Source organism: Gobio gobio, assembly GCF_949357685.1.
Source record: "Gobio gobio genome assembly, chromosome: 25".
Lineage (NCBI taxonomy): Eukaryota > Metazoa > Chordata > Actinopteri > Cypriniformes > Gobionidae > Gobio > Gobio gobio.
In genome coordinates, this window is record NC_137121.1 from 18,781,879 (window position 1) to 18,795,041 (window position 13,163).

Here is a 13,163-nt window from a genome sequence, read left to right on the forward strand (position 1 = left end):
CAAACCTCAATGAATTTCTGTCTGTGTAACATAAAAGAAAATAATTTGAGTCTTTTTTTGTCCATACAATAGGCTATTCAATGGTATAGCCTATGGTTTGGTTGCCAACATTCTTCAAAATATCTTCTTTTATGTTTCACGGATGAGAGAAAGTCATACAGGTTTGGAACAACTTGAGAGTGAGTAAATGATTTTAAAAGCAGTAAATTCACTTTAATGTATCCTAGATCAAAATCAGTGGATTACTGTCAAGTGCATTTCTGTGTGACAAAAGTGCAATATTACGTTTGTTATCTGCATTTGCAGTAAATTCGATAATATCCATCATTAGTTGTCCCTGTCCTAGATTTATTTATTTACTCCAATTTAAGGCCCTAACCCCAGTTAAAACATTCAAGAGGAACTCATGGGCCGGATGGGCTGGATTTGCCAGGGCCGAATTTTAGCCCCAGTCCAGCCCTGGGGTACGCCGTACCTTCTGCGTGCACTCGACGCAGAAGTATAAATTGGCCTTTACCCCTACACTACTGCCGCTCTCAATAATATGGCGATTTCCGTAATTTTGTCTTTCGAACTATACGTTTAGCAAGTAAAGCGGTATATTTGTACTTAATGTAATTGGCATCTACTCCAGTAAAAAAATTCTGAGGACCCACCCACATTTTTTTTGCTTCCGACGCCCATGAATGTGTGTGTTGACTGGTAATGTCTGTGCTGTAGTGTCCTCCTCATCCAGCTGTTTTTGCTTCTCCAGTTGGTCCACATATCTCGTCGAGTTGTAGTAATTAATCCAGACTGTAGGGGGCGTCATCGTTACTGTGTTTCCAGTGTTGGACGCGGCGCTGTAGCTTCAGGGCGGCCTGTCTGAGATGAGAAAGGTACAAATCAACACTATATAAATCAATAACATAGGACTATCTCTGCTTATATGAAACTAAATCTTCAATATTTCCTATCTGTCCATCAATATGCACTGTATTTGAGCTTCTGTCATGGAAGGGAAGGGAAATGGCACATTGAATCATACCTGGAGATGTTCTTGCAGTAGAGCATGCTGATGGAGCGCAGCTGCATACAGCTGCACAAGAGGAAAGAAGGAGTGCGGTCGGTCAGGAGAGGACAGCCACTCACGTCCAGCTCCCTCAGGAAGTGACCAGCTCTTGTTAGATACTTCACTGCTGTATCTGTCATCTGGTGTAGCAAAATATAGTTTCAGCTAGTATGTGATATTTACCTTGTTCGAATACTGTAAATACTTTTTTGCGCTTTCTAATTCAGGGGTTTTCAAACTGGGGTCCGGGTCCAGTTTAGAGAAAAACGTGTACACAAATGTAAAATAAATAAATAAAATACATTTGGTTAAAATATATAAGAAAAATTATTTAAATAAAAATAATATACATTTTAAATAGGATAATACATTTAACAGTACAGTACTAGTGAGTAGGAAAAAAGAATAATGTAACATTATTATTTTCACATTTATTTTATACATATTTATAATGTTTAATATTTATAATCTAGTTAATTTTAATATCTAGCTTCCTTTTAAATTTTAGAATAAGTGCCCCTAATACAAGGATGATCATATTTGAGGGTCCATGGCATGTAAAATATTGAAAAGCTTGTACTAAATGAATGCATTTTTTATTGCACAAAATATTTAGCATAATAATTTGAGTAAAAAGTTTCAAGCATTGATTATTTGATGAATGACTTTAAAATATGTCTAATCCTAAAATTTACATTTAATACTTTTAACATATTTTATAGTCTGATATAAATTTTATTTTGAATCTCACTGTATTTAGTTGAATTATTCTGTAATTTGGTCAAAACCGTTCAGTTGCATCCCAAATGACGCACTATGCACTTATACACTATTTACTTGTGCACTATGTACTCATCCATGTAGTGTATGAAGTATGAATTCTATAAGGTCTATAACATCAGCGTCTGATAGCTCCTCCCCCTCTTCTACGTAATTAAAGCTAAAGACAGTGCATGAAGTGTCCAGCATTCCACACTTCGGCTGCGTCCAAAATCGCATACTCTTATCACTTACTTTGAATAAGCAATTACTTTGGCACTGCTAAAAAAGTACATTCTGTATAGTATAGATGTATGTAGTATGAATGTATTCCAGTCAAACTACATTTTGCCATGCTGTCACTGTCATGTGACCCACCAGCGTCAGTTGTGTCGCTTCACTGCCATTCACAAATCCTCTCCCGTGGCCTCATGGGATAGTTAAGTGTCCACCATATGCACACTTCAGAATCTCGCCGGAAGTAGTAGGTCATCCGGGTCATTTTTGCCTCTTTTATGAGTACTGTGAACTTGGACATACTCTTGTCACATACTGTTTTTCGCCTACTAAATAGTAGGGAAGTATGCGATTTAGGATGCAGCCATTATCCAGGATTTGAAGTGTACTTTTCCTACTTGGAATTTTCAGTGTGAACACACTAATCGCACAATTTATACTACAAAACGGCATAGAATAGTGCATACGTATACAAATTGGGACACACCTTTTGTTCGACAGTTAATTGTTTCCTGACTAACAACCCAGCTAGTTACTTTGTGCATACTTTTTATTTTTTTAAGATTACTGATTTAAAGAATTACTTTAGGGCATCCAGCTATTCTGACTGTGGCAATGGTCCTGCAGAAGAAGGAAATGGCTTTGATCGCACGATCAGACAGACACACACAGTGACACACATCCAAAAGCTCCAGACGATGACATTGTTGGCAAAAAATCTGCACAGAGACAAAATTATGTCACATCAACTTTTCCAAAAACCGCAAATACATGGCAAGTAATAAATGTATGCACAATGGAGGGATAAAAAGGCAAGCCAAACCTTTATTCCTTTATCTGTAATGAAAACGCACTCGGTTGCGGTCAGTTTTCTCAGACTGTGGTTGGCCCCCAGAACTGCCAGTCCCTGTGAAAGACACATCTTTAATATAATAACAGTTTTGACTGGAGCTGTAAAAGTATTATGTGCAATAAACAATATGCTAAGTGTACTTTGTCATGTATTTTGCAGCCAGTGATGTCCAGAGAGACCAGAGAAGCACATTTGTCCAGACACTCAAAGCCGTTATCTGTCAGGTTCTCACAGAAACACACGGCCAGCTGGGTCAGATTGCTACATCTGGAAATACATTTTTACATTCATACAGTCTCTGTATAAGAAGAATTTTATGTAAAAAGAGTGTGTACTGTAACTGTTTTCACCTCTGAGTTATTCTCTTCAGGGACAGGTCAGTAACTTTTGGGCAGTAGGAAAGATCAAGCTCTCGCAGTTCAACAACAGATGGTCCTTCAGTGATGTAATGGATTCCCATATCAGTCACCCTGGATCGGGTAAAAACACACAACATACTGTAAATTGAATGCAATTTTATAGAATGTAGCCAAATATTCAAGATTGGGGGAGCAAATGTAAAAGGTTAAATTCGCATATATATTTCTGTTTATTAATAATTTCAGATGTTTTTTACCCCTTTTTTGTTATCTCAAACCCCCCAAAAAAGTTCTCACAAAGACACTGTGTTTGCATTTTTCTATTCACGTTGGTGCAATGGCTTCTCTCACTTGATACAGCCTGATATATTTAGGCTGCACAGTTTTGTCAGACTCCCTAAAGACTTCAAGCTGGCGTCAGTCATGCGAGGACAGTCGGACACGTGGACCTCGCTGAGTTTCAGAGAGCTCCGGCACAGGGCCTTCAAGCTGCTGTCCGTCATTCGCTCATTACCTGAAATGCAGAACACACAGTTTCTGTTTTGCTTATTTAGCCTTTCTAGCCATGCCACATTATTTGAGCGCACAAATACAAACCTTCTATTTGAATCTTGGTGAGGCTGATCACTTCTGCGATTATTTTGAATGCCACATCAGAGAGAAACGGTGAGTCCAATAGGGAAATCACAGTCAGCGCACGACATTTAGACGCTAAGACCTTGTAACAAAGAAAAACAACAATAACCATACGCTATATCGACTCAATGAAATTGGTAACAAATTACAAGTAATATAATTAATTAAATTCAACCAATAAGAATTGAGTTAAAATTAATCAAATTAATTCCAACCATTTAACCCTAAAGCCATCTTTTGGACAAATGAGGGCAAAATCATTTCGTTTTTTTTTTTTTTAAATACTTTATTTAATCTGAGCGGTACAAGACTTGGCTACTTTTCCTAAGTTTGCAACCTGAACACACAAACTTTTTTTTGACTCGATTCTACAATGTTAAGTGCTTGAAAAAAAAAGTCCTTAATCCCTTCTTCGTGGACAAAAATGGGCACCCATAGGAATGAATGGAAAAACTGTAATTCCGAGCATATTTTTTTTTATTTGTCCAATAAAAATCAATAAAACCAACACAATGCCGATCATACATACACACAAATGAAGGAGTGAGCCTATACAACATTCTCAATGTGGCAAACACTCACACACACAAACACACACATCCACAAAAGCATTGCATTGAAAGCCATTGAATGAGCCTATAACAGAGTGAGTTTTATTTTGTTATTTTTGTGAAATAAAACAGTCACTCACACATACATAAACAAATTAATTAAATTAGCCAAAAACTGGGCAATTTTTTAAAAAGTATTTAAAATATTGTTTTACTGAGTTTAGCCCATATGCAGCCATTGAGTTCTATTGCCATCTGTGGCTATTGATATTGTAGCTTTAAAAAAATAATTAATACCATCATAGGTCACCAGATGTCACCAAAGTCACCACATTTTTAGGTTTTGGCTCTCTGGACTTGCTGATATGTATTTTTTACTGAAGTTAAAGAAATATGAAATATAACATAAAAATAAGCATATTTTTAGAGGTAAATAAATAAATTAATACAATACAATATAATAAATTTTATCAAAGATGGTGATATAACATTTATTTAAATGTTGTGACCTTCGTGCCCAAATGTGTCCACGAAGAAGGGATTAAGGGCTGTTATGCGAGGGTGGCTTGAGGGTTAAAATGTAAGCAAAATTATCTGAATAATAGACCGATGTCAAAGATGAATTAAGAACTTTTTATTTTTTTTGCCAATATGGAAGACACCTGATGAAAACAAGCAGAATCACTGAAGGAAAGAGAAACAAAAGAACTACAACTCACTTCAGCCTTAAACCACAAACTGACATAAAAAGCCAAGAATCGAACAGCCGAACTAAACCCGTGAACTAAACGAAACACTGATCACCATAATGGTGACCAAATATTTTCAATAAAACATCAACATCTAAATCCCCTCTATTCAGTTGATTTCATCTAAGGCTGTGGCTGAAGTGAGTTGTAGTTCTTTTGTTTCTCTTTCCTTCAGTGATTCTGCTTGTTATCATCAGCTGTCTTCAATGTTGGCAATAAAAAATAAAGAGTTATTAATTCATCTTTGTTATATTTCTGTTTATATTTTACTTCAATTTTACTCATTTTATTTGGTTAACTTTTAAGGAAATAATTTGATTAATTCTAACTCAATTCTTATTTATTGAATTTAATTAATTATATTGCTGGTAATTTGTTGCCACAATTTTATTGAGTAGATATAACGTATTACTTTTTACAGTAAAATAGACAGTGTCATATTTTATGTACATATAACAAATACTATACCTGCACACAGGCGTCAGTGATGGTGGGGAGGTCGTCTAACACAATCTGTTGAAGTGAACTGCAAGCCTCAGCGACATATGTAAATCCATCCACAGATATCTGTAGAGCAGAATTTGTTTTATTTTCTAACATTTATATAATGCAATTAATTTGATTTTATTTATTCCTGTGAGCAGCAAAAAGTACCATAGCTACTACTTGGACACAGAAGTACAATGGAAACACTGTTTATTTGGACATGTACCATAGTATTCTTTGAGGTACAACCTATTTTTTTTTACAGTCTATGGGTACAACATAAATATCATGAATAAATCACTAATAAAAATACAATTGTAATACCTAAAACAGAATTCTGTCTATTATTGTGGATTAAGTCAGGACAGTAACATGCCACATCAATGCTGGTATGCGCTAAGGGAAGGAATAGTTAAAAAATAACCCTTCTATGAGACATACTTTGACGGAAATAATAAATATAAAAGAAATAGCCGACAAATGATACAGTTGAATGGAAAGAATTCTGGCTTCTTAGACAAAAAAAAAGAGAATTATTCTGTCTGACAAAGTTGTTGAAGTTTCTTTTTAAATGATTCATAATTGTTAACCAGTAAACTAAAAAAAAAATGTTTAATGACAGTATTTCACCCAATACCTCCATTTGTCATCACTTTGAAGAAACAGTTACCAACTTTTTTGGAATTGGAGTGTTTTGGGTTTACTTTTCTAATTTTGTAAAATGAATTTATCCCAAAACTTCTTTATTGCCAATAATAAAAAAATAAATAGACCAATTACATTTATTATTTTATTACTATACCTTACATACTGCACCTTTTATATTCATAAAGGTAAATTTTCTTTATATTTTCAAGAAAGATGTAATGTACAGTATATTTGAATTCTTTAAAAACTCAAAAAAATGAATTGCTTGATAATAATGTAATACTTATAACACGCTTTAGTTCATTTTAGAATTTCATGTAGGCCTATTATAACATTTTTAGAATATTTTGTTTATTGCTTTTTTATAATAATACTAATAGTAAAAAGATACAGTTACTACTATAAACATGCTTGCTGTTTTGAAACTGACATTTGATAAGCGTGCGGCACTGCAGGTCAAAAGTTGAACAGGATTTATGTTGAAAAAAGCAATGAAAAATTGCACAATGATTAAAGAAGTCTATCTAGAACATGTTTACACAGGAAGAAAAAGACTTAAAAAAGCAGTGCAGTGGAACGCAAGAAAGCTTTCTCTGTGAACCGCCTGTAAATATTAGCTAATATTACTAGTTTGCATACACATAACTCTAACCTGAGAACAACCGGAGAGGTCTAGATGACTGAGTCTGTGACAGCCTTTCCCTGTGGTCAGATACTGCAGGCCTTTATCAGAGAAACCCATGCAGTGTGCCAGATTCAGAGACCGCAGCGTCAGACAGCATCTTTTAAACAACAGCCAGTACCAGAACCATGAAAATACAGTTATTTCTGTCATTATGCTTTTGTACTGAGAAACATGTAAGACGTTTGTACCTTGAGAGGACTCTTAAAGTGGCATTAGTAATATGAGTTAAAGCCAGGTTAAGATAGAGGAGAGAGTGACATCCCTCTAAAATCATCTTGATATTTTCATCCTGTCAAAATTGTTTCCAAACAAAACAGGTGTTAGATTGAAAAAAGCAGCAAAACCCATAAACGCAGTGTGTTTGTATTATACTTGCATTAACATGGCATTCACTCAGATTAAGTTCTTGAAGATTTTGGCATTGACCTTTGAAAATAAAACACATGCAAGGTCCTTGTCATATCATTGATCAAACTGAAAATGTAGGTCATTTTTTTAAAGTAAATTCAAGCAAATTTACTGATGCGTCTGAAGCTCGACTCCTGCACCATTGTGCAACTGCACAGATTTACTGAGATCACATAGACACGATGTGCCCGCAGTATTCTCTCCACAGTCTGATCTGAGATCCAGCTGCCCTCAGAGGAGAAATCAATCTGTGAAAACACATCTCAGATTTGACTGTCTAAATACCCTTGTGAAAAAGAAGTGCACTTTAGCATACTTGTAAAAAGTAGTTATTACAGAAATAATATGCTCTACAAGAATATACTGAAAACTGAATGTAATGTTTCCAGACACTTAATTGAATGTTGTTTAAAATGTATACTATGTAAACACTATGTAACTTTTATCCCTCTATCGATTAAAAGACAAAACTGCATGAATTTTGAGGAAGAACATTGTTTTTGGTTGTGCTTCGTCTCTGTGTGGATGAATATGGTTCTCTCTCACAACTAAAAAAGAGAGAGATTACTTCTCATAAAAGATATAGGCGTAATAGATAACCAGTTTAGATGTAAATGATCTCAAGCTGACTAGCTGAAGATGTTACTGTAGCTAAAACCATTAATAGATGCGGTACTTGAAAATAAATTCCAGCACTGTGCTACAACAACCCATAGTGAAATGGTTCTTCGCAATCGATAATGTTTTACAATTAACTATTTTAGAGAGCTATATGGCAATCTGTTCAATAAAATATACCGTACTCACCTATTGAGTTAAAAAACGCCATCTCCACGTCGCTTTTACAACATTTCCAATCCCTCAGTTCTCACTATCTCCAAGCTAATGTTGATTCCTGTTTTATAACGAGCTCTGTCACGTCCTTTTTTTGACAGCAGACTTTCCTCTGTTCGGTGTTTTTTAAAACGGGTGATTCTTCCCCGGAGGTAGTGATGGGTGATTTCGAAACACTGCTTCATGAAGCTTAGAAACCTTTACGGATCTTTTGTTAATTGCATCGGATATATTTTACTTTCAATAAAACATTTGCAATGGGTTTGTAAAAGGTGTTGTTTGGAATGAGTTTTGTTGGAAATACATTGTTCTGTCCAGTAGGGGTCACCAGCGTGTGGCATTTCGAACGCTTTGAAACAATGAATCATTTTGCGAAGCAATTGATTTGATTCGAAGCCTTGAAAAGCTTCGTTTCGGTTTCCCCCATCACTATCAGAGGGTCGAGATTTTTGCATGCTCAATGTCAACCTTTCTAACTCGTTGTGACAACTAAACTGTCACGTACACCATAAACGTGTCAGAGCAAATGTTCTCTATTTATGGATAAGACAGACACCCACTGGAGTGACGTATGTATACGCAATTTATCTTCCCTCAGATCTGAAATATAAATACTACTATAGTGAATAAGACAAAAACACTTTTTGACTCATTATTAAATGTAGTTCATTTTGAACAAAAAATATACGTAGCCTACCTTTAAGTCGAATTTAAGTACATCTTGACTTTATGTAGTTAAATTCATAATTACTTTGAAATATAATGGTTAGTGTACAGCCGAATGTACTGACGAGCATGTATGGTAAACTAAAATATACTATATTCTAAATATAATGTATTTTTTTATTCATTTAAAATTGTGTCATGTATGTTTAAATATATCTAATTACATATTTGTAATGAGGAAGTTGGAATTTAGTACATTTAAAATAGAACAAATTTAAATGTAGGCTAATATTGTATAATATGCTACGCTACAGTTAAATGTATAATCAGGTATTTTACATGTGCTTTAGTATGTTAGTCAACACATCAAAATATGTGTCCTTCATTACAAAAGATTAAAACATATTGATGTAAAATGTAGGCCTAAGATAGGCTACTGAAGTGTACTTCTTTTTCACTGACCTCAGTCCACAGTGAGCTGATTTGAGTGATCGCTTTCCAAGATTGACACACCTGAGCGCATTTCAGGAGGTCACGCACACCTAGACTTTGGAAGATCTGCACCAAATTGTTGATTAAAACCACAGTTGACTTGAAGCCAGTAATAAAATGGTAACGTCATAGAGGTTAAGTGATACCTTAAGAGACAGCTTGTTAGGCAGCAGTGACAGTCTGTCCTGTCCATTGCCCTGAGGTATCTCTGAGTTCAGACTTTCTTGTATCTCTCTCTCTAGCCTCTGAACACATAATATGTAAACATCTTATCAAGTAAATGCATTTGTGTTTCACACACATTTTAATTTGAAAAACTACCTTAAAATATTCCTTTGTTCTTTTAGCGTCATGCACAACCTGACGCCAAGTCGTAATGATGTTTCTGCAGTGAACAGACTCTTGTGCTTTCTGTAGTTTCCTCACAGCATCTGGATAACATAGATAATGCCTTCATGTTATTAATAGAGAACAAAATGGTGTTTAACTTAGATTTCCTAAATATTCCAACTTTGAATTCCATGTAATCTGATATATAGGCTAATAGTACCATTCTGCCTGTGTTTGCGAAAGCAAACCCAAGCTGTCCACTTGATGAAAGCCAGTTTTATCCTCTTCTGTGTGTGATAGAGCTTAGCCTCTTCCATTCTTTCTAGGAGCCTGGCAGCTTTCATTTTTTTCTTCGAAATATAACTCTTCCAACCCCTTTAACAGAAGTCAGACATTAAGCTTGACATACAGGCCCAGTGTTTTTGTACACTCTTAAAGGGGTCTTGAATTGAGAAATCAACTTTCCCTTTTGCTTTTTGATATATATATATATATATATAAAAGGTCATAGTTATATAAGAATATCCTGTAAGTTTCAGAGCTGAAAACTTCCTTGTTAGTGAAAGAAAAGCTTTTATAGACACCAGGCCCAGCAAACGATCGATTTCAGAATATGCCACACCTTGACGTCATCGTGTGGTGAAGCACCGCCTCAACAGAAAAAGAACAACGCCGGATTCTGTAGCCCTGCCCACCATCATGTGCCACTAACATGACATAGGCCTACATAGAGCTAAACCGCATCGAATTTCTAAGCAGAACATACCACACAAGCTTCATACTTATTCCAATATTATGAATGCATGGATGAGCTTTTTTTTTAATGAATATCCAGCTCACGTGGTGAAGACATTGCGCGTATGTTCCTTCATTTCACCACGGATTCGTTTGTAAACAAGAGACTGGATTTGCAGATAGGATGAGATTACATGAATGAATGAAGCAATGAATGTGATAGTATTGCATTGTTACAGATAGTATTGATTATGTGTACATGTCTAACTGAACATACCTCTTAATATGTTGTCAAAGGCTGAAGAATCCTTTATTTGTGGTGTTGTGGTTCATTGCGATTCGGGATCAGACTCAGACGTGTTTGTGGGCCAGTGCTCGCAAAGCCAAAATGTTAAATAGTGAAATAACATTCCTTTCTTGATGTGAGTTGTTCACTCTCTTGACTTGATATTTGAAGGGCGCGCGTGTGTGTACGGTTTGCGGTTATATTCATTGATCGGGTGGGCCAAGTAACGTTAATAAAAAATAACATTTCAATCAATCGCGGGTGGATGAGAGATGAATCATTGTGTTTGTTTGATAAAGACATTTTGCGAGCCCTGTGGGCGATTCATTCCGGTTGCCGTTTCCCCACTGACCACAGGAGAGCTGAAGCTCATTAAATATGCAAATCTTATCCAATCCTAGCCGTGGGCGTTTACTTCCAAGTCTTCAGTGCGGCACGCCCATCAAAACTAAGCGTTTCTTGAGAGAGCCTCAAAACCAGGGCCATAAAATAGCCTATTACTTATTCATTATGATGTTTTTGAATGTGAAAACCACGCAAACATCATAAATTTACCTCAGACAACAGTATCATTTTTTTTTTTAAAAGCCAGTTCCTTGACCCCTTTAATAATAAAGGTTCTTTATTGTGGTTCCATGAAGAACCTTTAACATTCCACTACACAAAATGTTCTTTATAGTAGAAAAAGGGTTCTTTGGAATTTTACACTGAGTTCTTACACTGAGTTCAGTTCTTTACACTGAGAAAAAAAAAGGGATCAATGGGAAGTTATTTAGGGAACCAAAAATTGTTCTTTTCACTGTGAAAAACCCCTTTTGGAATAAGGTTTGCTATTGTGGCCCTTGGCCTTTTATAGTAGCCTATGTACAGATTTGACACTCACATGAAACACATTTTGGTCAGGTTGGTTCGATAACACGAGAAAGCTTTCTCCAATGAATGTGACAGAAACTGTGAGAGGTAGAAAAAATGAATAAATGAGTTTAAGCAGATGGAGGTTTGATAGCACAGCCCTATTCACTCTGAATAAAGAATATATGAAGATGCAGTGTGAGATTTACCAAGCTGTCTTCTGAATTTCCAAAAATACCATACACAATGCTTTCTGCCAGTGAGGAGATTTGTTTGTCTTTGTCAATAAATGTGTGCCTAATGAATTCAGAAACAATTTACATTTTAGGGCTCTTATTTACTGTATTAAAACTACTGCTTATACACTTGATTTTACATCATTCTAATGTCACAAATTATACACAAACCCACATACCAGCATATCTCGAAATCCTGATCCTTTAGAATTGATTGGATCTTCTCTTCTATAAAGTGCAAAGGATCTTCAGGGCATGAGACGCATATCCCAGCAAGCAAAGCCTAGTTGAAATGCAAAATAAATAATAAAAATAGCATTAATAATCCTTTATATATAATAGTATTAGTAACATGTGCATGTTAGAAATAAATGAATTGGATTGTGTTCAATTACACTAGGCTGTTCAGTTTCCCATGGCTGGCTCATTGATTAACTAGATCATTAAATCACCTTGTAAATCTGAGGCAGTGAATGTTCAATCATGTAGTCTCTCAAAATTGGATCTGAATCTTGCCAAGAAGTCATCATAAAAACGATGTCGGGTGAAGAGGTAGTTTAATGATCTCCAGTCAGTGCAACAATAACCTGAGACACCTGTAGCTTCTGTCAATATTTACATTCATGTTGCTTGGTGACCTGAGCAAGTGGTTGGTCAGATGAAATAATCATTGGAGTATTAATAGCAAAAATACTATTATATTTTTATAATTTTTATAATAGTATATACTATTATACTTATATAATATTTGGTTGAATTTTAAATAAAATGTCATAATAAATTATGCCTAAATATCAGGCATAACATTATGGCCACTTTCCTAATATTGTGTTGGTCCCCCTTTTGCTGCCAAAACAGCCCTGACCCTTCAAGGCATGGACTCGACTAGACCCCTGGAGTTGTGCTGTGGTAGCTGGCACCAAGATGTTAGCAGCAGATCCTTTGAGTCCTGTAAGTTGCGAGGTGGGGCCTCCATGGATCGGACTTGTTTGTTCAACACATCCCACAGATGCTCGATTGGATTGTGATCTGGGGAATTTGGAGGCCAAGTCAACACCTCAAACTCATTGCTGTGCTCCTCAAACCATTCCTGAACCATTTTTGCTTTATGGCGGGCGCATTATCCGGCTGAAAGAGGCCACAGCCACCAGGGAATACCGTTTCCATGAAAGGGTGTACATGGTCTGCAACAATGCTTAGGTAGATGCTATGTGTTAAAGTAACATCCACATGGATGGCAGGACCCAAGGTTTCCCAACAGAACATTGCCAAAAAGCATCACACTGCCTCCTCCGGCTTGCCTTCTTCCC

At 35.9% G+C, this 13,163-nt stretch overlaps 1 protein-coding gene across 1 annotated transcript; it reads right to left on the reverse strand.

Moving 5' to 3' along the window:
- Positions 1-785: 785 nt before the first annotated feature.
- Positions 786-12,380, reverse strand: fbxl13 (F-box and leucine-rich repeat protein 13; the record flags this gene model as incomplete). The annotated part of the gene is given in 22 exon segments (XM_079808772.1): positions 786-864; positions 1,028-1,191; positions 2,632-2,766; positions 2,871-2,954; positions 3,041-3,167; positions 3,251-3,370; positions 3,611-3,773; positions 3,857-3,977; positions 5,664-5,762; positions 6,982-7,111; positions 7,203-7,303; positions 7,397-7,453; positions 7,455-7,520; positions 7,524-7,670; positions 9,385-9,480; positions 9,561-9,659; positions 9,736-9,845; positions 9,965-10,119; positions 11,649-11,716; positions 11,827-11,914; positions 12,033-12,136; positions 12,306-12,380. Coding segments are annotated over 22 exon segments (2,388 nt in total).
- Positions 12,381-13,163: the final 783 nt, after the last annotated feature.